The 27,394-nt window shown below is 67.8% G+C and overlaps 2 protein-coding genes across 2 annotated transcripts in view; one reads left to right on the top strand and one right to left on the bottom strand.

Moving 5' to 3' along the window:
* The first annotated feature begins 1,862 nt into the window (after positions 1-1,862).
* On the top strand, positions 1,863-16,290 carry PANK4 (pantothenate kinase 4 (inactive)). Its single transcript, XM_082686293.1, has 19 exons — positions 1,863-2,018; positions 5,931-6,013; positions 6,316-6,530; positions 7,013-7,196; positions 7,444-7,536; positions 7,890-8,043; positions 8,131-8,312; positions 8,869-8,950; positions 9,479-9,579; positions 10,943-11,098; positions 11,747-11,859; positions 12,048-12,135; positions 13,127-13,278; positions 14,098-14,153; positions 14,274-14,323; positions 14,704-14,808; positions 15,127-15,227; positions 15,311-15,379; positions 15,824-16,290. The coding sequence occupies exons 1-19, from the start codon at positions 1,895-1,897 to the stop codon at positions 16,035-16,037; spliced, it is 2,322 nt and encodes a 773-aa protein (XP_082542419.1). The 5' UTR covers positions 1,863-1,894; the 3' UTR covers positions 16,038-16,290.
* Positions 16,291-18,315: 2,025 nt separating this feature from the next.
* Positions 18,316-27,394, bottom strand: part of PLCH2 (phospholipase C eta 2) — a 64,527-nt gene continuing 55,448 nt past the window's right edge. The window contains exons 13-23 of the mRNA XM_082686297.1: positions 27,289-27,375; positions 26,802-26,884; positions 26,271-26,368; positions 26,003-26,185; positions 25,559-25,666; positions 24,849-24,973; positions 24,686-24,770; positions 24,326-24,472; positions 23,803-23,882; positions 21,476-21,773; positions 18,316-19,936 (exon numbers count right to left, since the gene is read on the bottom strand). Coding sequence (XP_082542423.1) covers positions 18,729-19,936; positions 21,476-21,773; positions 23,803-23,882; positions 24,326-24,472; positions 24,686-24,770; positions 24,849-24,973; positions 25,559-25,666; positions 26,003-26,185; positions 26,271-26,368; positions 26,802-26,884; positions 27,289-27,375 — 2,502 coding nt within the window. The 3' untranslated portion in view covers positions 18,316-18,728. The remainder of the gene's footprint in view (positions 19,937-21,475; positions 21,774-23,802; positions 23,883-24,325; positions 24,473-24,685; positions 24,771-24,848; positions 24,974-25,558; positions 25,667-26,002; positions 26,186-26,270; positions 26,369-26,801; positions 26,885-27,288; positions 27,376-27,394) is intronic.

Here is a 27,394-nt window from a genome sequence, read left to right as displayed (position 1 = left end):
GACAGGAGGTGAGCAAGCAGGGGGGAGGCAGGCCGGGAGAAGAGCAGGCCCCAGGGAACCCAGAGCCCATGGACAGCCGGAAGGGATGCTGGAGCTTCCTTCACGGCCCCTCACTGGCTCCCTGCAGGTGGGGGACAGGGCAGGGGGGCGCTAGTGACAGCTACCGGACTTTCCAGCTCCATTTGGCTGAAGGCGATGCAGAGACCCTGGCCTGCAGGGGGCCCTCCCCGCAGCAGAGGGGTTCAGCTGGGCCACACCGCACCCTGGCCTTCCAGCACGGCCAGCGGCCCCTGCCCCCGGAAGAGCTCCTGGGAGCAGCCGCTTGGCTAGTCCACGGGTGACTCTCCCGCCCTCCCTGCAGGCCGAACGCTCACCAGGGCTGCAAGAGGCAGGGCTGGTGACAAAGTCACCAAGGACAATCCCTCGCCTCAAAAAGGGCACCTATTTTTAGGCAGGGTACTGGACACCGGTGGATTCCGCAGGAGCCTAAAAGGATGCAGGCTCCCCAAGGGACAAACCCACCCAGGTTGGGGGGAGGGGAAGGAGCTGGACATGGGGCCAAGTCTTTCACACGTCACTGGGGCCGTGGGGCCCAGACCTGGCCATCCTTCCTCTTCAGCATGCCTCACCCCACTGCCCTCTGGAGTCCTTCTGGCCACTCGGAGCAGAATCCAAGGCACCCTCTCCAGGCCAGCCCATCGCCTGCCCCACACCTTTCCCCTGCATCCCACAGGCGTCCTGCATGTGAGCAGGCGTGTCAATGAATGGGGAGTGGGGTGTGCCCCCTGGCCAGGCCCACACACCCCCACCCGTGGCCCAGGGTCCTCGAAGCTCCAGGCCTGCGTCCTCTGGGACCAGGCCCTCTGCACTCTATCCCTCCAGGCGCCCCCACCAGCCCCCTCAACCCCTTCGAAGATATTCGCAAGGCTGCTTCTCCCAGGCTGAAGTCCATGGCCCCTTCCCCCATCACCCCCCCCCCCCCAGCTCCCAGTTCCTGCGGCCCCACAGGTCTATACTCCAAAGGCCTTGCCAGGCGGCTGGAGACGGGTTCAACAGAGGCTGAGGTCCAGAGACACAAAGTAACCAGCCCAGAGTCACCTGGGAGTCCGTTGCCAAAGCCACCTTAGGGACCCTCTGTCTGCCACCAACACTGTCTGGATTCTTTCCTAAAGCGCCTAGTGCCCCTGAGGGAGACGCATCCCTCAAGGGTCTCCCAGCCATCAGAGGCTTCCCAGGAACGGGCCCTGAAACCCGTCCCGACCACAATCTGTACCCGCACTCCAGCTTCAGGAACCGTTTCAGCTAGTTCTCTGCAAATGCCTGTAGACTCTCCGCTTTGCCAAAAGGCAGCCTCCTCCAGGCAGGCTGCCGTGCTTTCTGCTGCACTCTCTGCAGACCTCACCATCAGAGTGAGTGTCCTACCCACCTGCAGGCAGGTGCACCACCCACCCTGCACTGGTGGCGCCTGGACAACAGGGTCCCCGACACCCCCATTTCCATGGGGCTCTCGCAGCCCACAATCCTTCGCTCCTAGAGAGCCGGGCTGGTGGGTCACACGCGCCTTGATTACAGCGATACTCATGGACAGAGGCAGGTCTTTGGAGCCCCAGGGACCTCCTCTGCACTAGCTCACAGCACTGAACGTCAGCATCTGGCCAGCTCGCTGAAAGGGCAACAAAGACAACAGTCCAGACGTTTTGTGCTGGGCCAGCGGCCTTGGGGACTCTGGCTCAGGAGAACCCAGTGGCCCTCCAGCCGCGGGGACCACAGGGGCGGGCGGGGAGGGGCAGGCCCGGACGTCTCATTAGCATAATATATGCGCGGAGGGCGTTTAGCAGTCAAATATATGCGCATATATCTCCATAGATGATTAGGTTGGCCGGGCACATTCAAAATGGCGGAGTGTGGAGCGAGCGGCAGCGGGAGCAGCGGGGACAGCCTGGACAAGAGCATCACGCTGCCCCCCGACGAGATCTTCCGCAACCTGGAGAACGCCAAGCGCTTCGCCATTGACATTGGTAGCCGCGGGCGGGCGCCGGGAGTCGGGCGGCGCGCAGCGGGCGTGGGCGCCGGTGGCGGAGCCGGCGGGCCGGGGGCGGTGGCAAGGACGAAGGGCGGGGCGCGGGCCGCCGGCGCGCACAGCCTGTCGGACCTTGTAGTCCGCGGCCCGCCGGCGCCCGCGCTCGCCGTGGCGGCCGGACTACCACTCCCGGCAGGCGCTGCGCGGCCGCAGCGGGGCACGCCGGGGGTCGTAGTCCGGTGCAGAGAGGCGGGCGGCCCGGCAGCCCCGCGGTGGTCCATCTCCGTAGGGTCGGGCGCCGGGCGGGGCCTGTGCGGGCCGCGAGAGGGGCCCGGGGCCCGCCGTCTAGGGCCGCGCCGAGGGTGGACGGCGGCCAGGCTCGGGCCGCTGGAGTCCTCTGAGGGCTGCCCGCCCGGGCCCAGCCCGAGCCCTCCCGCGGCCGCCTCAGCTCCCGGACGGCTGACATTTGGCGGGAGTTCGGAGGACCTGGACGTGGACCCGGGGGCCCTGGCTGGCGGCCTTCAGAAGCCTCCTCGTGCCGCGCGGCCCGCGTTGGTGCCCCAGGGCCCCGCCCAGCCCCTGCCCCACCTCGCTGCGCCGGCCAGCCCCAGCCCCAGCCCCAGCCCCTGCCCCTTACCCCGCCCTGGCGCCCCACACCTCCCAGCCGCCCCCGTCACGGCCGGTAGCGAAGTTGTTTCGGGTCCCCGGCTGTAAGCGGCCAGGTGGGCCTGGCTCCTGGGCAGCGCGCGCTCTGCGGCCCCGCCCGGGTCCGCGCAGGGATGGAAGGCCGTGTCCTGCTGCGGAGGACACCCGGAGCAGGCCAGGGCGGGCGCAGGCTCAGATCCTTGCGGCGGCCTCAGCTGGCTTGTGCCTGCCCGAAGCCGAGAGTGAGCGCTTGCCCGGCCCCAGCCACGGGTCACACGCTGACCTGTGGGAGCTGGGCAAGAGTGCTCCTCTCCTGGAAGGACTGGGGCGTCCTGGCAGCCCCGGGCGGCCCCTTGGAGCCGCGTGCATGGGATGCTTTTGCCACCCGCTGCTCCCGAGAGTCGCTCTACTGTCTGGGACTTGGGTGGGTGGGGGCACGTCCTCCAGGACGTGGGAGCCGTGGGAAGGCGGGGCTGGGTCCTGTGTTCTCAGCCTGCAGATGCCCGGGGTGGTGAGCAGCGCTGCTGTGGGGCCCTGACCTGGTGGCAGGTGTGCCAAGGAGCCCATATGGAGTCCGGCACAGGAGGAGCATGGGAGCTGATGAAACGTCCTGCCAGGGTGCATGTTGGGCGGGCGAGGGGAAGCTTAGAGGCCCGGCTTGGGAGTTCCCAAGCCAGGCTTCCCGGGAGGCCCCTCAGGACTCTCCTCTGTGTGTCTTTGGAGACCCGCCCATGCCTCCAGGTGGCCGGGTCCAGGTGGCCGGTCGGTAGGGTGTGCGCCCTCAGGCATGCACCCGGTTTTGCAGCACGTATGCTGGGGTGCTGCTGCTTGGGAGCGAGTCGGCACTTAGCGTTTCTGAGGTGCAGCCAGAATTGGCTGGCCACGGGGTTTACCTTTGATCTTCTGTGTGGCCCCCAGAGGCAGGTTGTAGCCACAGGACGTGGGCAGTCCAGGAAGGTGTCCTCCGGCGCCAGCCCAGGCGGGGCTCCTGGGCAGAGGACACTCGGGATATTTTTAGTGTCCGTGTTCATTTCCCCTCTTGGGAGGTTCGCTGGGTCTCGGTCCCGTGTCTGTGTTTCTCCAAAGGACACAGTCATTGTTCCAAAGGACAGACCTTGTGTGCGTTCCCAGGGCTGGTAGGTCACCACTCGGGTGCGGGTCCTCAGCCCTGAGTGCACCAGTCACCGTGCGCGCCTATAGTCTGCTTTAAAAACGGGCTTCTCCCACTTCCCCTGGCCTCTCCAGCAGAGCTCGGCTGCTCTGTGTCCTCGGCAGGCCTTTCTCTCTTGGACGCTCGTGTCAGCCGAGTGGGTTCCTCACTTGGAAAGCAGTGGGGACATTTTGTCAACACAGATTGGGGTGTCCCACACCCCTTGTTGCCCAAAATAGGAGGACAGGCCAAGAAGGCGGAGGAGAGGACGGCCCTGAGTCAGGCCCCGCGGGTCTGGGTGAGTGGGCAGGTCTTGGCTCAGGGGCTGGAGAAGGGACCCAAGGAGGCTGCTCTCATGGTCCGCTGCTCCCACGGTCCGCTGCTCCTGGCTCTGGACTGGGGAGGCTGCGGTGCCCGCCAGGGAGCCCAGGGCTGCGTGCATGGCTCCTCTTAGACTTGACGTGCCACGACCTGTGGCTGGGAGCTGGGTTGGCATTCGCTAAATCCAGAGGATCCTGAGAGCAGATGAGCTCTCGGCCCTGCCTGCCCCTGCCCCTCTCTGCTCTGTGAGCTCAGCCCGGTTCAGGCAGACAGCCCTGCTCTGCACGTCCCCACTCACCTCCTAGACCCCTGACTCTTCCCTCCCGAGGGGGTGTGGAGAGACGAGTCTGGGCTGCTGGGCATTGCCCCATGGGGGGCGCGTGGCGTGGGGCACACAGACCTGACTTCCCTCCCCCAAACCCCAACACTCATATTTGCTTGTGATTTAAAGTTCATCCAAAGAAGACACAACCTGAGACTGGGTTTCCGTGGCAGGGTGGAGGGGGCTTGTTTAGGGTCACTTTTTGAAAAGTCTCTCAAGGTGTATCTTCATCCCTTTGCATTGCTGGTCTTTTTAGGAAACAGTTAATTCAGAGCGAAGGACGCTCTGGGCCAGGCGGGGATTGGGGGCGGGGAGGACGGATAAGGAGGCTTAAGACCAAGTTCTCCCTCTAAAGCCCATGGTCTGGGGATGAGGGTAAGCCTGTGCCTGGGTGGCCTGAACAGGGCCCGCCAAGGGCAGGTCACTGCGGCCCTCGCAGGCCCGTCCACACTGAGGCCCTCGCAGGCCCGTCCACACTGCGGCCCTCGCAGGCCCGTCCACACTGCGGCCCTCGCAGGCCCGTCCACACTGCGGCGGGCTCCCCGCGCGTGCTCTCGGCAGCGGGGTTCTCTTCCCTGGGCCAGCTTCAGCCCCCAGATGTTTCCCGCCTCGAGTGTTTCTTGTATGTTCCCTTGGGATCCTGTCACAAAGCAGCGGTCAGAGATTAGCCTCAGCCTCCCCCTCACATAGGGCTCTGCCTCACCTGGGCCAGCCCACGGAGCCGGGCAGGTTTCAAAGCGGCTCTCAGCCCCGAGCCTCCCGAGCCGCCGCCTCCTCGTCCTCCCCGGCGGTCGTGCACGGACCCACTGGCCGCCTCACTCCGCACACTCGGAAGTGACCGCCCAGGACGGCTTTTTAAGTGGCCCTGAAACGTGTTTCAGGCAAATAAAGCCTCTTCTGCTTCCCGATGCTGGGCTTCCCAGGGTGTTCACAAGGCCGGCTGGGAGGAGGAGACCCTGCCGCCCGCGTGTGGCCGCCCGCCGTGTGGCCGCCCGGCCCAGAGCCGTGAGAGGGCGCGCTGGTGAAGCAGCCCCTCCTCTGCTCGCCCCCTCCGGGAGGATACTTGGTTACCGCTTCCCCCGAGCCATCACGGCCGGCGGGGTGCGGGTCAGTGAAAGCTGTGTACTCGCCAGCTTCCTCCGTCGGGTCATTTTCCCAGTCGGAGTCTGAAACAGAGTTTTTCTGAACCACTCATGATCGCTGAGGCTTCCCGGCAACAGGACGCTTTCCTTCCTGCCCAGGACCGGATGCGGAGGGCGGGGACAGGCTCAGGCCTGGTGTGGTCTCAAAGACAGCGGAGTGTCTGGGTCTCCCGGCGGATGCCCTTCCTCTGCCCGGGGCCCTGCAGTGTCGGGCTCAAGTTACACAAGTGCCTCACGCACAGGACAGTGTGGCAGAGGAGACGGTGCGCGGAAGAGCCTCGGGCCCCCCGTCCGGCTCCTGACTTTGCCCGTCTGTGTCTCCCCTGCCAGGGGGCTCGCTGACCAAGCTGGCCTACTACTCCACCGTGCAGCACAAAGTGGCCAGGGTGCGGTCCTTCGACTACTCGGGCAAGGTGAGCCGCCTGGCGGGCTGGGTGGTCAGGCACCGCGGTGCCCCCTGCACGGTGCTCTCCCGGCCCCCCGCGCCCACCGCTCACCCCTTCGCTTAGCCTCCTGGACGCTGATGTGAAAAGCCCTCCCTGCCCTCGCTCGCTCCCCTTCCACCAGGGACCCCAGCAGGAGCACCCGCTGCCTCCCCGGCTCCACCTCCCACCTGAACCCCCTAGAGAGCTGGGCCTGTTCAGGGCTCTCACGTCCACGTCCTTCCCTCCCCGAGGGCAGCACGCGCACCCAGACCCCCGCCCTCTACCCGCAGGACGCAGAGCAGGACCACGAGCCGCCCTACGAGGTCTCTGTGCAGGAGGAGGTCACTGCCCGGCTACACTTCGTCAAGTTCGAGAACACCTACATCGAAGCCTGCCTGGACTTCATCAAAGACCACCTCGTCAGCACGGAGACCAAGGTCATCCAGGCCACCGGGGGCGGGGCCTACAGGTTCAAGGACCTCATCGAAGAAAAGCTGCAGCTGAGGTCGGTGGGGGCCACAGGGGCTGCGGGAGAGCAGGGGCTGCTGGCCTCGGGTCTCGGGGTCGGGCTCTGGAGGGGCAAGGGTCTGAGCTGGGCTGGCACCAGGCTTCTGTTGGCTGAAGCCTAGGACGGCCTGGGTGGCCGAGGAGAGAAGGGGGCCCTGCTCCTGCGGCGGCGCTCCCCGTCCTGCTGGGGCAGAGGTCCCTGACGTCTTCGCCCACGTCGGGAGTGAGGCTGGGGCCACGCGCGCAGCAGAGTTCCGGGTCTTTGGGTGCGTGCAGCTGGCCCGTCCAAAGCCATTTGCCGGGCAGAGGGGAAGGGGCCGGTCTGAGTTGTGTCCGGGGCGTGTCTGGGAGCCATGCGTCCCTTGCGAGTGGGCGGCTGAGCGCAGCCAGGAGGGAGCCCTGGAGGGAGCCCGGGGCTGGCCCAGCCCGAGCCGCCGCGCACAGCAGAGGCGCTGACCATCCAGGCTCTGTCCCTTGCAGAGTGGACAAGGAGGACGTGATGACATGCTTGATAAAAGGCTGCAACTTTGTGCTGAAGAACATCCCCCACGAGGCCTTTGTGTATCAGAAAGATTCTGACCCCGAGTTCCGATTCCAGACCAATCACCCCAACATCTTCCCGTATCTGCTGGTCAACATCGGCTCTGGAGTCTCTATTGTGAAGGTGACGCACGCTGTGGGGTCGCACTTGTGGCAGCCGGGCAGGGGTCGCTGTCTGCTGGAGCCGGCCGGGGGTGGGGGCGTGGCCACCTGGGGGGCGCCAGCGTGGGCTGTCGGGGGCACGGCAGGCGGCCAGGTGCGGCCCTCAGGAATGGAGTTCCCGGTGTCTGGGCTGCCCTGAGCCCCCACGCCCCATGAGCCGCAGCGTGGGGCCGGGCCCTGCTGACCGGCCTCCGGCACTGTGCGTGCAGGTGGAGACCGAGGACAGATTCGAGTGGGTCGGCGGCAGCTCCATCGGGGGCGGCACCTTCTGGGGACTTGGGGCTCTGCTCACCAAAACGAAGGTACTGCAGGGGCCACAGAGAGATGCCGCGGGCTCTGCTCCGGGTCCTGGGTCCCAGACCGTCTCAGGAGGGGGGTGGCAGCCGCGAGGCCCGAGGCTGGTGGCTGGGGGTCCGGCCAGGGACCCTGGGCCTCGTCCTGGCCGTGGTTCTTGGTCGCTGCAGGATGGCCATCCATACTGCCGGTGTCGTCCGGGGCAGGGGGCGGCCAGTGGAGCCCTGACTGCCTCTCCTATGCTCAGCTTGACCCCCTTCCCGGACTCCGGAGGGCCTCCTGCCCACCACGTGCCGCTCCGTGGGCTGCGGCAGCGCTGGCAGTCCCCGCAGCACCCCCCTTCTGGCCCCCGTCCCCACAGAAGTTCGACGAGCTGCTGCACTTGGCCTCCAAGGGCCAGCACAGGAACGTGGACATGCTGGTGCAGGACATCTACGGCGGGGCCCACCAGACCCTGGGGCTGGGCGGCAGCCTCATCGCCAGCAGCTTCGGGAAGTCCGCCATGGCCGACAGAGGTACCTGCTCCCCACAATGCCCTCTGCGTGCCGCCAGCCCCCTCGCGGCCCGGCCCTGCCCAGCAGCGCCCACCTGTGCCCCCCCAGAGTTCTCCAAGGAGGACATGGCCAAGAGTCTGCTGCACATGATCAGCAACGACATCGGGCAGCTCGCCTGCCTCTACGCCAGGCTGCATGGCCTGGACAGGGTGTACTTCGGTGGGTTCTTCATCCGCGGCCACCCCGTCACCATGCGCACCATCACCTACAGCATCAACTTCTTCTCCAAGGTGACCCCGCGGGCCCCTGGAGCTGCCGCTCCTCCCAACCCTCCCCGACGCTCACTAGCTCGCCCTCCTGCCCTCCCTGATGCTCTGGTGCCAGCCCTCCATGTCCTCAGAACCTGTCGACCAAAGGGCAGGGGGCCCAGGGCAGGCTTTTCCCGGACCCCTGCCCCTTTGCCCTGGTGGGTTCCAGCACCAGGCGCCGTGGCCGTCTCAGAGTTGGTCACGGTGGCAGCGGTGGGCACGCGGCTGCCGTCTCCCCCGTGGATGAGCTGAGCTCGGAGACGTCCTTCATTCCCCAGGACACTCTGGGCTGGGCCTGCGAGTGGGGTGGTTGGGTGGGTGTTAATTTTGTGGAAGAAGCTGGTCACTCTCTGATTTCTCCAAATGCCAAGCTTTTAACTTCAGCCCTGAATGTGGTTTTGTGGACGAGTGCATCGCGGACTTTTCGGGAAGCCTCTGCCACATAGGGAGGTGGACGGTGGGCGGCGGGTCGGTTCCGAGCGGCCCGGACTCCCCCTGTGGCGGTGAGGCCAGCTCAGACAGGGTCTTGCTGTGGCAGGGGGAGGTCCAGGCGCTGTTTCTGAGACACGAGGGCTACCTGGGAGCCATCGGAGCGTTTCTTAAAGGAGCAGAACAAGACAGTGAGTCCAGCGGCCGGGGTGACGTTGCGTCCCAGCAGTGCAGGGCACATGGGAGCAAGAAGCGGTGGAGGCTGTGGAAGTGGGTCTCTAACCTTCCCAAGAGGTGCCGGCCCACTGCCCTCACTCACCCTCTGGAGTCCAGCGCCTGCATGGTGGTCTCGGTGGGCCAGGCGGGGGTGGGGGCAGGAACTGGCCCAGGGCAGATGGGGGCCGAGGCAGGGGCTGGCCCTCGGCAGCAGTCCTTCCTTCTTCCTGGGGGTCATCTGTGCGTGACGAGGGCAAGGAACGCGCCTTGGTGGCCTGCCTGTTGAAGTCCACTTGGAGGGCGTGATGGGGAGGCGGGCTGCTCTAAGATGCTTGGAAAGGTCCAAGTAATCGTACAAGGGTTCAGTACTAGCGAGGGAGACCACGGTGCCACGGCCCCAGGCTCCCTTGGTGTTGTGGGGACCCTCTGTGGCGGTTGGGCCATGCTGGGGTGTGGGCACAGAGTAGTACCTCCGGGGTGACCCCTGGTTTTCTCCTGTCCAGACCCTAACCAGTACAGCTGGGGAGAGAACTATGCAGGCAGCTCCGGGCTGATGAGCTCGTCCCCAGAGCTCTGCCCGACGCAGCGGGCCAGGAGCGGCACCGTAAGTGTGGGGTTCTTGGTGGGGTCAGGTTCCGAGACCCCCTGTCCTGGCCACTGACCAACCGTGGACGATAAGAACAGGGGGGCTGGTTTCCCTCCTCAGGCCCCAGCAGTTCTGTGTTTTCCAAAAGTTCCACGGGAGCCCCAAGACCGTGCAGTGCAGGCCTCTGTTTGCAGGGAGCATACAGTGTGTGCTTCCGCAGTGCGGTGGGGCCACTGACTGCAGAACCAGGGTCAGCACCAACCCGGGCCCCTCCCGTAGACCACGTTCTCTGCCTGATGGTTTCAAACCTGCGGAGGCACAGAGTCTCTTGCCCTGGGAAGCTTCCTACCCATTGCTCGACCCCCAGCTGGGGAGACACCTGTGTGACTGGGCAGGGGCTCCTCCGTCCTGCTGAGTGGGCAAAGAGGGCCTCCCACCAGGACCAGTATCAGCCGGACACAGGATGCTGCCACTGTGGCCCGTACTGGGGAACTCACAGGCTTACTGAGGACGCCCCCCCACTGGCTTGTCACTCTTGTAAGTCTCTGAGCACTTGGCAGAGCTCAGGCGCCGGCCGGAGAGCCGGCTGGGGGAGTCCGGGCGGCCAGTCTGGGCACACGGGTCAGATTGCCTCCTTCCGGACCGGCCTGCTGGCTTGTCGGATGCAACGCTGGTTTTCAGTTGTAGACGCAGGTTCTCTCACAAGTCGGCGTAAGCACCGTAAGAACACGGGATCTAATCATGAGTTCCCCACGAGAACCCCTCCCAGGGCCCCGCGCGCCGGCCCGGCCGTGCCAGTAGGTGGCAGGTGCAGGGTCTCTGCATCTTTGACCCCCGCTTCTGGTCTGTGGAGGTGCGACGTGGATTCCTGCCTCAGGGATCGCAGAGCCCAACGGACACGCGAGCGAGGAGGGCGAGTGTCGAGCTGGCGTGCGTGCCGGCTTGCTCCGCGCCTCGCGCACCCGTCCTGCCGGGTGTCCGTGCGGCCTGCAAGGCAGGGGCAGAGGCTCCCTTCACACACGGGCGTGCAGAGCCTACACAAGGCAAAGCTGAGGTGTGAGCTGCTTGTCGGCCGGACGGGGTGCCCCGAACACCGGGCCGAGGCCCCGGAGATGGGCGACCGTCCACTTTCCTTCATCGCCTGGAAATGCACCAGCTGTTTCCTGGCTGAGCGCCCTGTGATTCAGGCAAACTGAGAGCCAGGGTGCCCCAGGTGCAGGCACCCAGCTCAGAGCACGCCTGCCTTTTGCCCGGGAGGAAGGGGCCTGTCCGCCCCGTCCTCGTCCGCTCCCGCCGAGGAGCTGCTGCTCAGACTGGCCCGAGGGGTCTCGGTCTTCCGGGACCGCCCGGCTGACGCGCGTGTCGCCTCTCCCCCTCCCAGTTTGACTTGCTGGAGATGGACCGGCTGGAGCGGCCGCTGGTCAACCTGCCCCTCCTTCTGGACCCTTCTTCCTACGTGCCTGACACGGTCGACCTGACGGACGACGCACCAGCCCGCAAGTACTGGCTCACCTGCTTCGAGGAGGCCCTGGACGGGGTGAGGGCTCGGGGCGGACCGGCTGCCCCCGGGGACGAGAGACGGGCGTCTCTGGAAAACCGTGGGGCTTCCGAGGAGCAAGCGACAGTTGTGGGGGGGTTGGTCAGTGGCTGTGGGGTCTGAGTCGGACTTTGAGAGTTGATTCCTGTTCCTTGGGTGTAGGTGCGACCCCGTGGGCTTCGTGGGTCCGAAGCACCTGGGGCCGTGCCAGGTCGCCGCGCTGGTCCTGTGTTTGGGCAGAGGCACGCGGTTGACGCGGGGTCGGGGGCGACGGCGGTGGGACTCCAGGCCCCGGTGGGTTGCGTCTCGGGCCTTCCCGGCCCCTGCGAACGTCCTTTTCAGTCCTCACAGGCCTCCGGGCTCTGTCCTCTGAGTGAGGGGCCTCCAGGCTGGGACCTCACATGGCCTCCTAGGATGGTCCCAGGCCACCTGTTCCACCCCCCCGCCCCCGGTGCTGCAGGAGCTCATCCCAGCTGATGTGGCTCTGATCCCCGGGTGGGGGCCAGCGGTGACCCCATTCCCACCCCACAGGGGAGAGCCCGGGACCCCGATCTCCAGCGGCCGTGGGCCTGTGTGTGGGGACGTGCTCGGACCATGGCCCTGGCCACGCAGAGGCCGGGGCCTTGCTAAGCGGCGTGTGCCCGGCAGGTGGTGAAACGTGCCGTGGCCAGCCAGCCAGGCTCAGCAGATGCGGCCGAGAGGGCCGAGAAGTTCCGGCAAAAGTACTGGGGCAAACTGCAGACGCTGCGGCATCAGCCGTTGTGAGTGTCCGCGCCGGGCTCCCGATAGCCGCCCTGGGCACCGTGTGCCTCTGCCTGGCCACCCCGCGCACCTGCTCCGCAGCTGCTTTGCCGCGAGGACGCTCTCCGGGGGCAGAGGCGGCGGCCGGGGGGAGGCCGTATACTTGGTGGCCGACTCCCTGACCTGCCTTCTTCCACCTCTTCCCCAGCGCCTACGGGACCCTGACCGTGCGCAGCCTGTTGGACACGAGGGAGCACTGTTTGAACGAGTTCAACTTCCCAGACCCCTACTCCAAAGTGAGTGCCGCCCCCCTGCGTGGGGTTGGTGCCTGCGAGGGGGGTGCAGGCAGCAGGGGGCAGGGGTGCAGCCTGGCCTGGCCTGGCCTGCCTGGTGCAAGCACTGGGTGGTCTCTCGGTGGGTGGTGCCTGTCTCTGGCCTGGTGGGGTCGGCATCTGGCCTCAGGGTTGGCGTTTGTGGACAGCAGTCCTGCTTTCGCAGGTGACAAGCCGCCCGAGCCCACCAGCCGGCTGAGAGGTACCAGCCTCCTCAGACCGTTGTGCCCAGGAGGCCATGTGCCCGGGGATGGCGGCCAGGGCTCCAAGCCAGTGCTGCATACCCCGCCTCCTGCCTCCCTTGCCCTCAGACGGACTATCTGGGGATAGGGCGTGGGGCACCTGCGAGGGTCTGAGTCTCCCACCATAGCCCATCTCTGCCCTGCCTGGGGACACGGCACGAACTCCTTGTGGCTGTGTCTGAGTGTGCACGCCGAGGCTGAGGCTGTGGCTGAGTGTGCGCCCCGCGGCCATGACTGAGTGTGCGCCCCGCGGCCGTGTCTGAGTGTGCCCCCGCGGCCGTGGCTGAGTGTTGGCCCCGCGGCCGTGACTGAATGTGCGCCCCGCGGCCGTGTGAGTGTGCGCCTGCGGCCGTGGCTGAGTGTTGGCCCCGCGGCCGTGGCTGAGTGCGCCCCCGTGGCCGTGGCTGAGTGCACCCCCGCGGCCGTGACTGAATGTGCGCCCCGCGGCCGTGTGAGTGTGCGCCTGCAGCCGTGGCTGAGTGTTGGCCCCGCGGCTGTGGCTGAGTGTGCGCCCGCGGCCGCGCTGTTCTCAGTCAGTAGCTGTCAGCATCCAGGGTTGCCGGAACGCCTGTGACAGCTGGGCGTCCGTTCCCTCAGGGCGGCCTCGTGGGGACGTCCGCAGCGGGGCGCCCTCCCTCTGCCTGGTCCTCCGAGGGCCCGAGGGAGGCAGGGCCGTGCCTTCACGCCAACCAGCGACTCGCCTTTCCCCGCAGGTCAAGCAGAAGGAAAACGGAGTGGCGCTAAAGTGTTTCCCGAGGGTGATCCGCTGTCTGGACGCCTTGGGCTGGGAGGAGAGGCAGCTGGCCCTGGTGAAGGGGTTGCTGGCGGGGAACGTCTTCGACTGGGGAGCGAAAGCCGTCTCCGAGTAGGTGCCGCTGCCTTCACGGCCCCTCCATGCTTCAGCCCTGCCCCTGCCTGCTCACTCCATCTCGGGCTCAGGGCCACGGCCCGTCCTGTCCCCCTCGGCCACGTGCACTGCCCCAGCTCGGTCCCTGCGGAGGTGGCATGAGGGATGGGGTCCCGGTGCCCTGGCCCCAGGAGTGGGTGGCGGATTTCCTTCCTGGCTGCCCCGAGTCTGTTCAGAGCAGGCACGTGGAGGGCTGGGCTGTGGGTTTGGGGCGTGATGTTTTCAGATGTAGAAACCCAGATCTGGGCTTTGCACGTTACGGAGGGAATCCAACCATACTTAACGGTTGAAACTGGGAGACGGAGGTGCTTTTCGAAGGAGCTCGCAGACGCGGGTGGGAGCAGGTGGCCCAGGGGCCCCGAGGGAGCGGCACCCCCAGCCCAGGCCTGGGCCTCCTCCCTTGCTGGACGCTTGGTCTCCTGCCTGGTGTCCTGTCCTTGCCCTCGCCGGGTCTCCGTTGAGAAGCGCCCTCGTGCCCTCCTTACCCTTGTCACTGGCTGTCCCTTTGAGTGGCATGTTGGGGCGTGTGCTGGGCGAGGCTGGGGCTGACCCAGCGCCTTGCCGGAAGCTGGCACACACTCGGGACCCTCCACCCCTCACCCCGCCCCCAGCTCCCCCCCACGCCCCGCGTCCTGGAGCTCGTCCAGACCGCCACTGCTCTGGGGCCTGTGAGACTTGCGCGCTCCAGATCCTGGTGGGCTCAGCCCGTTTGGGCTCCACGGTGAATGCCGGAAGCTGAGGTTGGGGTTTTAGTGACTTGTTTTCTCCGCCGTGCAGCGTTCTCGAGTCTGACCCCCAGTTTGGCTTCGAGGAAGCGAAGATGAAGCTGCAAGGTAGGGGCTCCCGTCCGCGCTGGGACTTCGCCCTGCAGGGGAGGGAAGGAGCGAGGGCACGGCTGCGGGAGGGGAGCGGGCCTGCCGGGGCCGGGGGCTGACTGGCTCCGTGTCCCACAGAGCGGCCGTGGCTCGTGGACTCCTACAGCAAGTGGCTTCAGAGGCTGAAGGTACACACCACCGCCCCTGCCTCTGCCCCAGGGCCGGGCCGGGCTCTCGAGGCCCCGGGGGAGGGGGATGGGCACAGGACGGGGCACGGGGCCACTCCAGGGCGGTGCACCGAGGGCCCCCCCGGAGGCGGACGCTGCGGCCCCGCTCCCCCAGCCACTGCCCCCTGCAGGCTCTGCTGGTTAGGTCGGTGGCCGCGGCTCAGAGGTCGTTGGGGACACAGTTCTGGAAGAGCCACAGGCGCGTCCCGCCCCCCCGCACCCCAGCACCTGCGGGAGCCAGCAGCCCTCGGCCTCGGCCCGCGGGGAACGTGGAGTACGGAGGGGTCTGCAACGCTTGGACGCGCCTGTTCCCGACTGAACGTCCTGGTTTTGTCTTACAGGGGCCCCCTCACAAATGTGCCTTAATTTTCGCAGATAACAGTGGAATAGACGTCATTTTGGGAGTCTTCCCCTTTGTCAGGGAGCTTCTCTCTAGAGGGACGGAGGTGAGCGTCCAGGCCGCGGCGGGACCCCTGCCCTGGGCCCGCCACTCGCAGTGGGGTTGGCGCCGTCGTGGCCTCTGTGGGGCAGGTAGGTTCGGGTGAGGCTCCTCCCACCACGGACCTCGGGTCAGCCCGACCACAGTGTTCTGGGGCCGTCTTCGTCCCGACCCAGGAGCCGGCCCTCCTGGAGCCAGCGAGCAGTGAGAGGTCGTCGGGGTCGTGCCGCTCAGCCGGCAGCCCCGAGTGGGTGGGCAGACACGCGCTGGCTGGGCGCCGGGTGGCGGCCGAGGTCCGTACAAAGCTCGGGGCGTCCCGCCGCAGGTCATCCTGGCGTGCAACTCGGGACCTGCCTTGAACGACGTCACCTACTGCGAGTCCCTCATTGTGGCCGAGCGCATCGCGGCCATGGACCCCGTCGTCCAGTAAGCTAGCCGGGAGCCCGGGGTCTGCGTGGAGAGGTGGGGGCACGGCGGGAGGGGTGCCGACCGGTCCCTGTGCTCTGCAGCTCGGCGCTCAGGGAGGAGAGGCTGCTGCTGACGCAGACGGGCTCCAGCTCCCCGTGTCTGGACCTCAGGTACCCCGAGGCACCTCCGTGCCCGCCCCTGGCCTCCCTGTGTGCCGCAGAAGGCAGCAGCCCCTCGGTGGGGCCCCGGGCGGACGGGCCCCGTCTGGTGAGAGAGGCCGACACCCCCGAGGCTCCTTGGCGCTGATGACCGGGTCACCGCACTGGTGTTTCAGGCCCTGGGGATCCTAGAGCGGGAGAACGGGCACTGGGAGCCGGCTGGGGCCAGAACAATCCTCGGGGCGGACCTCCTCCCTTTCCGGGGCCGCTGTCAACCAGGAAAGAGGATTTCATCATGGAGAGAAGCGGCGTCAGGCCCAGGGGTGGGGGCTCCCCAGGCATCCCTGTCAGTTACTGCCCTTTAGGGACACAGGGCATGGCGTCTCCCGGGAGACAGCTCAGTGCAGGGGTAAGGCGCCACCATCCCCCCCCTCACAGCCCCCTCCCTCCCCACAGCCGCCTGGACAAGGGACTGGCCGTGCTGGTGCGGGAGCGAGGCGCGGACCTGGTGGTGATCGAGGGCATGGGCCGGGCCGTCCACACCAACTACCACGCGGCCCTGCGCTGCGAGAGCCTCAAGCTGGCCGTCATCAAGAACTCCTGGCTGGCCGAGCGGCTGGGCGGCCGGCTCTTCAGTGTCATCTTCAAGTACGAGGTTCCGGCCGAGTGAGGCGCCGGCCCCGCCGGGCAGCTCTGCTCGGCGCTTGTCAGGGACGTGCTTCGACCGCGGCAGGGAAACCGAGTTCCAAGCAGAGCGTTCGTGTCGCGCACCTGGGACAGGAGCAGGGGCCAGGCGTGGCCGGGCGCGAGCGTGCGCCGTCGGGTCTCTGTGATGCTGCCTCGTTCGTGCTGGGAGACGCAACTTGTCCAGTGAGACATGCGTATTGGAATATATTTAACTGTGAAATAATCTTTTATACACACACGTGTACAGATGTAAATCCGCGCTCATGTCTCCAGCAGCTCAGCGGGAGCTCGGGGCGCCCAGAGAGAGCCCGCGGTGTCGTCCGGCCGCGCCGGGTGCTCTCAAGACAGCGGGCCCCATGAGCCCCGCCCTGGGTGGCCGCGAGCAGGGTCTTCCCTCCGCTTACGGCTGGGGCCCCTGATCCTATGTGGGCCGTGGGCCGCGGCTGTCCGGTGACTCCCTGTGTCCTTGGCGGTCCTGTCACCAGCACGTCTGTCGGGGAGGGCCATCCTGTGTGTCCGCAGCCGCACCGCACCCAAGACGGACTGGGGGGCCGGGCCGGGCCGGGCCACGCTCCTGACTGCAGGCGGCAGCCACAGGAGGGTCTTCAGGGGCTCTCGGGCTTGGTGGCCGCACACACTCCTGCTCAGACCCGACCTCATCACGGGGCCGTACGCCCAAGCCCAGAGCCCTGTCTCCGGCCCTCAGAGGTCTGCGCACTGCCCCTTCCCGCAGGGCGTGGGCCCGAGGCACGGCTGCTGCCGCAGGACTATGCCCACATGCACGCGGATGCGCTCGGCTGAGTCACCTGGCAGCCGGCCTCAGGAGGCAGCCAGCCCCGTCCCCGATGCTGCAGCTCCTGCCAGGGGCCCTGGCCACTCCTGCACCTTCCTTCCAGGCCCCCGGTGAGCCACGCATGCATCAACCCTAGCCCCACGGGCTCGTGGCTGCTTGTGCCAGGCCGGGTCTGTGCCCCCAGTGGCAGCCATTCCCAGGGCCCCTAGGCCAGGCTGGCCCAGCAGGGGTTCCCGTGAACCCCCACCATCCACAAGCGTCCTGCCCCCTCAGCCCACCAGTCTGGCCTGCATCTCCCCGGCCGACACCCCTGCACAGTTCAGCAGGCTGTGGCCCCCTTTGTATGGCCTCCCTGGCCCCTTGGCCTGATGGCCCTCTGCCCCCTGCTTCCTGGTGCAGGGAGAGCCCAGCACGGATGCCCAGGAGGCCCAAAAAGTCTGGCCGAGCCTGGCTCAGCCCAACACCGCCACAGGTTCTTCCACCTGCCCAACTTTGCCGTCAGGGGCTGCGGTGCCCCAGCCCTGGCATCAGCTGGGCAGAGCCGTGCAGGCAAGACCCGCCCTGCTGCCAGGCACCCTCTGGGACAGACCCAGCCTCCCCAGGTGTGGCGGCGGGCGGCTCCCAACCAGGGCCAGATGGGAATCGGCCCTGCTTCTCAGCTCCAGGAGCCCCAGCAGCCAGCCTGGCCCAGAAGCCCCTGGCTGATGCCCCCAGGTGCCCTCTTCCAACACACCCCAGATTCTAGGGACCCTGGAGGCCAGGCACACCTCCTAAATGCTCTGCGTTGGGGCTCCTCTTGGTCTCGGGGCACCGCTTCCCATGGAAGTGTTCCCCGTACCTGAGAAGGGGTGTGGTGGGTCCGGGGGGTTGTGGGGCCAGCAGGCCCCCTCCACCTGGCCTTCGCTAAGACTGGGCGAGTGGCTGGCACAGGCCCCTGGAGTCTGCAGAGGGGACACCTTGAGGGAGACCGTGCCCACCCACCAGCACCCGGCCTCGTGTCGGTGCCCACCTTCTCGCCAGCCCTATCGGGAAGACAGCAGGGCCTATCCTGGTAGTTGGACACGAGACCTCCCTGGCCAGACCCACCGCCTGCTGCATAACAGGCACTCTCGTGGCAAAGGCCTTGGGTGGCCCACATGGCTCCCGTGGAGGTCAGATGCCAGAGGCCGGGCTGGGGGCCCAGCCCAGACACAGACCCTCTGGTGTCCCGGCTGACGTCCTGCCACTCCAGGGGAGGGGTAGTGTATGCATTTAGCCAGTTGGGGGTCCTCTGGCTTGGGGTCCCTGCCCAGGGCCAAGGTTGCCCCCTCCCCCCACACACAGGAGTGGGACCAGGAGGCTGGGAGGGAGCAGGGGCTGCATCCTGGAGGCTGCAGGGGTCCGCCGAGCCTCTGTGGAAAGGGGTCGGGGTGTCCTCACACGGACCCCGGCCCAGGGACTGTGGCAGTGGTCACAGGGCACGGGGGTGGCCCCACTACCAGCGAGCAGGAAAGTGTTTATTGGAGTTGTGTCCGCGAGTCTGGGGTCTAAAGTGTCCCGTACAAAGGGGGCTTTGTGCAGAACAAGCAAAGCGCCGTGAGGCAGGGAGTGGGCACAGGACGAGCCCGGGAGCCCACACACAGCCGTGCCCCGCGCTGTGGAGACGCAGGTGCGACGCACAAAGGACTGGGCACCATCTTAATGTGGGAGAAGCTTCGTCTCTAAAAACTTAAATACTTGTCATATATATCTTAACATCATGAAAAATCCGCCCCGACCGCAAGCAGGCTCCCTTCCTCCCTGGGGAGAGGTGGGGGCTGAGGGTCGGGGCTTCCACGGGACCACAGTGCAGGGCCAGGGGGCGGGGGGAGGGACTGGGGACCTCGCACCCTGGGGAGCCCGTCAGAGTCTGAGCAGGAGCCCAGTGGCAGGGGCAGGCACGTCCCCACAGCCCCCCGGGCCCCCGGAGCAGGCACCCTCGGGGGTGCCCCGCTCCTCCCCTGGGGGTCCCCTCGGGCCCTGCAGCCGCTGCTGCCGTTCCTGGGCCTGCCGGGCCCGGCTGGCGATGGCGCGCACGCGGCTCTGGCTGCGGGAGGAGGAGCGCCGCAGGAAGCCGGGGGGACCAGGCGCCCCTTCCCCCACGGCAGTCAGGCTTGTGGGCGAGGTGATGTCGCCCGCCTTCTGGAAGCCCGTGAGCCAGCGCAGCTGCTCCGTCAGGGCGTCCCGCCGCACCCCCTGCCCTGCCCGCCCCTCCCTTGCCAGTCCCAGGCTCCGGCCCAGGATCTCCACTTGGGGGGCGAAGTCGTCAGCAGTCAGGTCCCCCAGGCTCTTGGACTTGGCAGCCGCAGGGCAGTCCCAGAGGCCCGCCAGGGGGAGGCGACTCCAGGGGGGCCTGGGGGCCAGGGGACGCGGCGAAAGCTCTTCCAGGGAGGCAGGCAGCTGGCCGGCAGCCCGCAGGTTGGGGCTGGACTTGCTCTTGGTCACGGCTGACAGGTCCAGGCGGGCAGCTGTGGCCGAGCAGGGCCGCAGGGGCAGACGTCCGGCTAGAGCCCCTGCGAGGCTCTCACGGCCCAGGCCCAGGCCCGGCAGGGAGAGGTCGATGACCGTGTCGCTGGACGACACACTGGAGGATGAGGACACGCTGTCGCGATGGCCCCCTGGTTCCAGCCGCCGCCACAGCCGGTCTCCACTCGTGGCGTCCGAGTACACGGTGGGGCAGGGCCCAGCCAGGGGCCGCCGTCCACCCAGGAGCTCCGAGGGCACCTGCCCCTCACTCATGGCCTTTCTGACCATCTGGCTGCTCGGGGTCCCCTCGCACGCCCCCCCGGGGCCCCCACCATTGTACACCCTCCGCCGGCCTTCTAGGGCCGGCTCCGTGTCCCCTCTGCTCCGGGTCCTGGGCTGGAAGGGCATGGAAGCTCCCAGAGCTACCGCTGCGGGGCTCGCCACTTTGGCGCCGGGTCCCGAGGCGCACAGGGCCCCTCCCGGAGAGGGGCTGGGGGGGGCAGCCACCAGAGGTGGGGGGCCAGGACCCAGGGATGGCTCCTCGGCAATGGTTTCCAGGCCACACAGGGAGGAGCCCGTCCTCGGCATGGAGAAGGGGCGGGAATCTGTGGGTAAGAGGAGAGGAGTGTGTTGGGCACGTCCCCCGTGGACGGGGCCTGCAGGGCCCTCAGCGGCCAGGCCCCTCCCTGTGCACACGGCTGCCCCCCCCCCTGCCCTCCGGCTCTGCTGCTGCTGGGGCTGGGAGAGCAGAGGGTCTGTGCCCACGGGCAGGGTCCACAGAGCCCCCTGGCAGGCCAGGGCTGGGAACGGCACAGGGCACACAGGCTGGGCCCCATTACCTGGCACGCGGCTGCTCTCAGTCCCTAACTATAGAGGCAGCGTGGGGACAGAAAGGAGAACAGGCTGGTCAGCGTGTGGGTGCGACTGGCAGGTGGACAGACAAACAGCGAGGCTGGGCGGGGTGCAAGGAGGGACCGGGGTCTGGGGGTGGGGGACAGGCTCGGCTTCCAGCCCCTCCCAAGGCTGAGGTTCCCTGATGAGGTGCCCTCGGGCTGTTGTCTGTCACAACCGCAGCTCAGCTCAATTCAGGCCATAAAGCAACGCCCAGGGCCGAGGGGTGGGTGCCGTCTCCTCCACCCCCTGCAAACGTGGGGAACCTGGGCACCCTCAGCTGTCTCGGGGCTTCAGGGGCCGCCTTGCAGAGCATCACCGACACACTCCAGGCTTCCCAGAGGACTGCGGTGCAGGGCCAGGGGCCGAACAACTGCAGCCTGGCCCTGGGGGGAGAGGTGGGGGGACAGGAAGCCGCCCCCAGCTCTTAGCAAAAGCGCCAGCAGAGGGCAGGGCCGGCCAGCAAAGCAGGGCGGCGGGGGCTGCCGGCCGGGGACATCGGGTCAGCGCGCGCCGCAGCTGGAGTCAGACCCGCTCTCACTGAGGGGCTCGTGGGGAGTCTCTGAGGGCAAGAGGGGGTGGCAAGAGGGGGTTGGTACCATCAGCTGGGGAAGGGGTGCTGGGGGCGGCAGGGGACGCCCAGGCAAGCCAGCGGAGCAAAGGAGAAGCAGCCAGTCGAGCACACAGAGGCAGGTTCTGAACACAGAAGCACAGGGAGGGTGCCCGGCCCAGGCCATGCCGAAGGGGGCGTGGGGGCAGCACAGAGGACGCCGGCCAGGAGCGTCTGGTCTTACCGGTGGACAGCATGGAGGAATTACTCCTAATCTCCTCCAGCTTTTGAACGAACAAGGCATTCATCTCCCTCTGCAGGGCCCCTGCCTGCCTGCGGGCGCCCTCAGGCCAGTGGGGGAACACCTCGGGACTGCCCAGGCCGCTGGAGTCCGTGGACACAGAGCCGCCTCCCGGACCTTGCCGCAGGGCCCCTCTGCCTCTCCCCGGGCTGGCACAAGGAGCCCCCAGCGAGTCCGCCCTGGCCCGGGGCTGCTGGCTGATGGCCTCGTGTGTGGCCGGGGACCCGGGGCTTGGCAGACGTCCCCGCCGCAGGCCCTCAGCGTCCTCACCGGCGCAGGAGCCCACCACACACTTCATGCAGGTGGCGGCCATCCCGGCAGGCCCGGGGCCCTCAGGGGCACAAGGGGGCGGCTCCTGGCCCAGATTCTGGGGCATGGGGCTCTTCCCCACCGGCGCCTTACCTCGGGGGCTGCGGCTGCCGGGCTCCTCGGGGGCAGGGGCCTCCAGGGTGGGGCCGGGGCTGGGAGCAGCCACGTCACGGACCTCCCCCTCAGAGCCTGTGTCCTGCGTGCCCAGGACCAGCTCCGGGAAGGCCTTGCGGCCCGGCTTCTGACTCTTGGTCGGGGCGCTGGCCGTGCGCCGCAGGAGCCTCTGGCTAACGGAGGGCCGAGGTGGGGGCCGCCCAGCAGCATGACTGTCCAGTGACCCGGGCTTTGGGCCTCTGAGGAACAGGCCTTTTAGGCCCAGAGCCTGCTTGACCTGCAAGAGAAGGAGCCCACATAGCCGGCAGCCAGGCCCCGGGGACCAGGGACTACCAGCTCGCTGCTGCAGCCCAAGGGCCAGCGTGTCAGGCTTGTGCCGCTCACAGCTGCGGGTGGGGAAGCGTGTCCCCAGGGCACCCCTGCCAGGGACAGCAGCTGCTATGGCCTCTGTACAGACTGGGGATGCTGCCTTCCTTGAATGCAGGGGGAGGGTCTGAGGGTCTCAGGACAGGTGGACCCTGTGAGGGCTTGAAGGAGGAGGCCCCCGGGCTTCCCAGACAGGGACCTTGAACTGTGGCTCCTGTGCCCACCAGGTACCCCTCACAGGTTCCCAAAGCCCCCGGCTCCAGCCGAGCAGGCTGGCACAGGGTGCCCGGGGGTGCTGGCAGGGAGAGAGAGAGGAGAGAAAACCCCGTGAGAGCAGCACCGCCCCGCTCGCACTCACCCTGCCTTTGGGCACACAGGCCAAGGAAGCAAGCAAAGCCGAGCGCAGGCCAGTGGTCTGCTCTCCCACACCCCTGCCTGCTCGCTCCCCCGGAGGGGCTGCCTCTTCTGGGAAGCCTTCCCGACTGCTACCGGCCTCACCGTGCTCTCTGTGCAGCAGCCCCAAGGGCAGGGCCCAGGCTGCCTCGGCATTCCCTGAACTGCTGCTGGCCTCGGCCTTCCTGGACAGCCAGGCCTCTCCCCGCCGCCTCCCTTTCTGAGCAAGGCAGCTGGGGATCCCCGGGACCAGCTGACAAGGGCCCAGGTCACTGCCAGAGAGGCCGACAGTTGCGTCTCCGGAGTGCAGAGGCCAGAAGGGTCTTCACATGCAGAGGCCCTGACCACAGCCACGACTGGCCAGGGATAGGGGGTGCTTCTGCGCAGGGCTGTTCACGTGGCCCGCACTTGAATCGGCTTCCCGATTCAAGATCCCAAATCCAAAGCAATTTGGTCAAAGTTGGTGGCAAAGTCATTTAGAAGAAGGTCCAGGATTCAAGCTCAAAGCACCTGGTCCCTGGGGCATCCCCACCCCACAGCGGGCATCATGGGTGCACACAGAGCCAGGGAGCACACGAGGGGCAGAGGGGCCGAGAGGAAGGGTAAGGGCAGGGAGCACACGGGGGGCAGGGGAGCCGGCGGCACTCTGAGCTAGAGGACAGGACACGAGGTAGGGGTGGGGGGGCACGGGGCGTCAGACAGAGGAGGGACGGAAGGCCAGGAGGGGTCCCCACACAGGAGGCCTCGCCGGAGTCCTGGACCTGCCTCATAAATGCTGCTCTGTGGCTGGGCATGGCCCGAGGGACCCCAGAACCACATCACGACCATGTCGCATGAGCTGACAGTCTCCAAAATGCTACCGGGAGCCATAGATGCTAGTGGGGCGACCTGAGCATGCAGGTGGGGGGCGGGCGGGCTCCGCCGCCCTGGCGCTGGGGTACCTTCAAGCTCCTAACGGGACTGTCCTTCTAAAAGTAGACTTTGGACATGGGGAAGGCCACTGCAAGACCAAAGAGACAGAGTGACGGCTGTGAGACGCAGACAGCCGGGCGAGGAGCCCGCGGACACAGGCAGACGCAGGACAGACAGGCGGCTGGACGGCGGGCAAGAGTCGAGCGGCCTGCGGCACCGTGCCCGGCAGCACCTTGGGGCCGTGGAGGTGGCAGGAGAGAGACAGTGGGCACCAGGACCACGCCAGCCCCCCGTGCGTGCCTGACACACCGCCACACACTGGCCCCCGCCTGGGCCCGGAGCTCAGAAAGGGGGAGACAGGGGAGGTCCCCCATCCAGGGATGCGGGGGACGGGGAGCAAAGCCAGGCAGACCCCTTCAGGGACGGACGGAGGACCAGGGATCCCGAGACGCAGAAGGACCGGGGAGGCTCCAGAGAGACGGGGAGCGGGGGCTGAGCCGCGGTGCTCCCCCCACCCACTTGGCCGGTGGAGAAACAGGCCCAGCAAGGTACCCAGGAGGCCCGGCAAACCTGGCAGCGTGGTGGGGTGGGACTGGGGGTGGGGCGAGGCGGGGGGTCCTGCAGGCAGCTCTCACCTTACCACTGATGTCACTGACAGCCACGTGGACAAAGATGGAGGCTTCTTCCATCCCCTCCAGGTACACGTGCCGGTAGCCTGCAATACCGGTCACCCGCCCACTCTGCTCAAAGGCCCTGAATATGGCCCGTGAGCCCAGCTCTGGGGACACCTCCTCCAGGAAGCCCGCTGATATCATGGGCTCCTCCCCTTCCCGGGGGCCAGCTGATGTGCAGCCTGAGCGCTCCTCCCCTCCCGCATCCTCAAAGCGCCCTTGGCCCCGTACCTTCCTCCTTGGTCCCGACTGCGTCCCTAGACCCACCCATGGCGGGAGCTGACCCACAGATGGGAGCTTAGCCCTGGTACCCTCCACCGACCTACGGGAGGCACTGCCTGTGGAGTGGGGGACACACTGGGTGTGGGGGAGGGACTGCTCTCTGTGGGGTGTGCTGGCCTCTGTGGCAGACGCCAGCCTGAGCAGGGGACGTAGGTCTCTATCATGGGGGATGCTGCCCCTCCCCACCTTGCCAGCCCCCGCCTACCTGGCATCATGCTGCTGAAGGCCAGCGTCCTCTGGCCAATGAAGTCACGCCCAATGGGGTCATGGTCCCAGACAAGGAAGCGCACCAGTGCGATCTCAGGCATATGCACGGTGAACACCAGCGTCTCCTCCCACATGGGGTTGAATCCTAGAGGCCACCGGGAGGAGGGGTCACCTCTCACCCCAATCCCTAGCCGGGAGGCCACTTAGGCCCACGCCCTCTTCTGGTGCCTCGGCCTAGGCTGGCCGCCCGGCGGAGAAAACCAGCCCCTGGAGACCAGGCTCCCCCACGGGCTCCTGCGAGGGGGCAGCGCAGGGTCACAGGATCGTCCCCTGCCCCGCCTTCCCCTGTGAGCCTCACCATTGTCGTCCACCACACGCGTCTGCTCCTTGTTGCAGTCCACGGGGAGCCCGATGACCTCCACCTCCACGAAGGGGTCGATGATCTGGGCGGGTAGGGCAGGGGTGGCACCGGGCCTGGCGTGGCGGCGCTGCCCAACCCGCCCCCGCCGGGGCCCTCCTACCTCGCCTCGGTCCCCCAGCATGGAGTCCCGTGGCTTGGGGAGCTGCTGTCCACTGATGATGCGGAGCACAAGCTGCTTCTTGAGCTGTCCGGGCAGAGGGTCCTCGGAGTTGGGGTTGAAGACGCCTGGGAGGGGCCAGGGGGCCAGGCTGAGGGCTTTGTGGCGGCATGGGGCACTCCACTGCACCCCGTTGACCGGCCTGGAGTCCCGGGCCGGGGACAGGGGCAGAGGAGCAGGGTTCCAGCATGGGCGCACCAAAGGTCTGCGTGCCGGTCTCCCCTGGGACCATCCTCGCCACCCTCCACACGCCGGGCTCCCGGTGATGGGGCTCCGCAGGCCCGTGCCCCCAGGCGGTAGAGTGAAGTTAGCCAAGGCTGGCCAAGAGGGCTGGGCGAGATCCAGGTTACAACGGGGACAGCCCCACGCAGCTGCCAGCAGCCAGCAGTGAGAGAGCTGGAGGCTCCGGGAAGGGATTCGGAGGTTCTGACTGCCCCGTGGGCAGTCGCCCCAGACGCGTCCTGCTAGGAGCCTCGTGGGGGTCAGGCGTGCGAAGGGGCTCCCTCGTTCACCCCTGCCAGCCCCTGGTAGCGTGGGGCCCTCTGCTGCACCCCCACTTCTGGCACCCGTACTTTGGAGGTGAGCCTGTGGCAGCTGCCCCTACACGCCCCGCGCCCCCCGCCCCGCGCCCCCGCCCCGCGCCCCGGGCTCACCCTGGCACATGCACTCGGGCTTGAGCACGTAGCCACAGTTCCCATTGGCACTGAACTTGGCCCGGTTCAGCTGCAGCATCCGCCCCTCCGACTGGTAGTTCAGGGCGACTATGGGGGTGAACACGAGGCGGCCTGTCAGCGCCCAGCACGTGCCCCACCCCCACCTCCCCTGCTCGGCTGCCCCCAAGTCCAGCGTTCGCCTGCGGGAGCCGGCCCCGGGCTCACCCGCACGCACAACCCAGGTCAGGCGTCCCGGCAGAAGGCCCCTGGAGCCCAGCACAGCCAGCCCCCCGCCGTCCCTAGAAGCACGCGGCCGATGTGCCTCAGTCTCGCTGGGCCCTAGGACCCCACCCCAGTGCCAGCCACTAGCGGGGTGTGGCGAGGCTCTCCAAGCCCAGCCTCCTGGAGCGCCGGGCCCCCCCCTTCTCCGTGCAGCACGCGCACCCATCTGGCAGCCGGCGTTCCAGAAGGGCTGGGGGTTGTAGTTGCTGGAGTCCACGCGGTAGGGGGAGGGGTAGATGCGGGAGAGCTGGTGCTGGTTGAAGCGGAGGTACTGGGCCGGCTTCTGCTGCAGGATCTGCTGGGCCCTGGTCTCGCTGAAGGACGACACCTGCCAGCTGGACGCCACTGCGGGGCGGGGGGACGGCCTCAGAGGCCCGCCAGGCCGCAGCGCACCCGCTCCCGCCCCCGGGCCCGGGCCCGGGGCCCTCACCCTCCGCCTCCACGTCGCGCATGCCCACAGACTTGGTGTACTTCACCAGGTCGGAGAGGGCCCGGGACAGCTTCATGGTCTTTTTCTGCCGGGCCGCCCTGCAGGGAGGAGAGGCGATAGCCGTCAGGACGCCAGTGCGGGCGCCCTGCGGACTCGGGGCAGCCTGGACAGCACGGTTCCTGAGCCAGGCTCCCTGGTCCACATAGAACGTGCACCCAACGCCGACTACGCCCCGGGGCGGGTGCCGGGATGGGCAAGGGACCCTGAGGAAAGACACGGGGGAGGGACAGGCGCGGGCGCCAAGCCCACCCAACCACACAGCGGACTCTGGAGCAGGCGCAGGGGTCCGTGTGGGCCCATGCGGCCCCACGACCCTGAGGTCCACACGCTGGGCTCCCCCTCGCCCAGCCCACTGTGACTTCACGGGGCCACAGCAGGGCCGGCGCGTCCAGCGTCCGCTGCTTCAGGGACACGGGCCTCGGCACTTCCTGCCCCACCCGTCCCGGGTCCAGGCTGGGGCAGGGCACTGACCCCCGGCTCTGGCTGCCCTGGGAGTCCAGGTCCTCGTCTCCCTCCTCCACGCTGGCCACTTTCTTCAGCTTGCTGGCCTTCTTCTATGGAGGGAGAGTGGAGTCAGGCCCGGTGGAGCCCCCAGACCAGCCATGGCCCTGTACAGGCCGGAGGGTGCAGGAGGCAGGCCTGTTGTCGGGGGGCCTGGTGCCAGGGCTGCCCGGCTGGGCCTGCCTGTCCCCCGCAGTATGCCGGGCGGCCCGGGCCCGGGCCTGAGTGAGCCAGGGGCGTTGGCTGCTATGCACCGGGGGGGCCGTCCAGGCACCTGCCCCCGGCAGCCCCCGACAGACACGTAGCAAGCAACCCGGGGGCTTCCGGGAGGCGGGCTGGGGGCCCCGGGGGCTGGAGGGGCGGCCCCGGCTGGCCGGCGCAGGGACAGCTGGGCCCCTGGGCTGGTGGAACACAGAGGGTCCCAGCAAGGTGCCCCCGCCTGGGAGCCCCACCCGACCTTGCGCTTGGAGAAGCCGCTCATAAGGATCCGGTTGTTCCGTCGGCCAGCCCCGGCGTCCTCCCCTGACTCCACGTCTTCCTCCGCCTGGGGGAGAGGGAGACGG

This window comes from Mustela nivalis (genome assembly GCF_964662115.1).
Source record: "Mustela nivalis genome assembly, chromosome: 10".
In the NCBI taxonomy this organism is placed as follows: domain Eukaryota; kingdom Metazoa; phylum Chordata; class Mammalia; order Carnivora; family Mustelidae; genus Mustela; species Mustela nivalis.
The sequence above is the reverse complement of the archived record's forward strand: the minus strand, read 5'-3'. Positions and strand labels throughout refer to the sequence as shown.

What these genes read in the sequence shown, in the direction of transcription:
- PANK4 (XM_082686293.1), top strand. Translation starts at nt 1,895, where the DNA reads ATGGCGGAGTGTGGAGCGAGCGGCAGCGGGAGCAGCGGGGACAGCCTG. An exon ending in AGCGGGCCAGGAGCGGCACC is followed by an intron (nt 9,580 to 10,942) that starts GTAAGTGTGGGG and finishes TCCCCCTCCCAG; the next exon opens with TTTGACTTGCTGGAGATGGA. An exon ending in AGCGAAGATGAAGCTGCAAG is followed by an intron (nt 14,154 to 14,273) that starts GTAGGGGCTCCC and finishes CGTGTCCCACAG; the next exon opens with AGCGGCCGTGGCTCGTGGAC.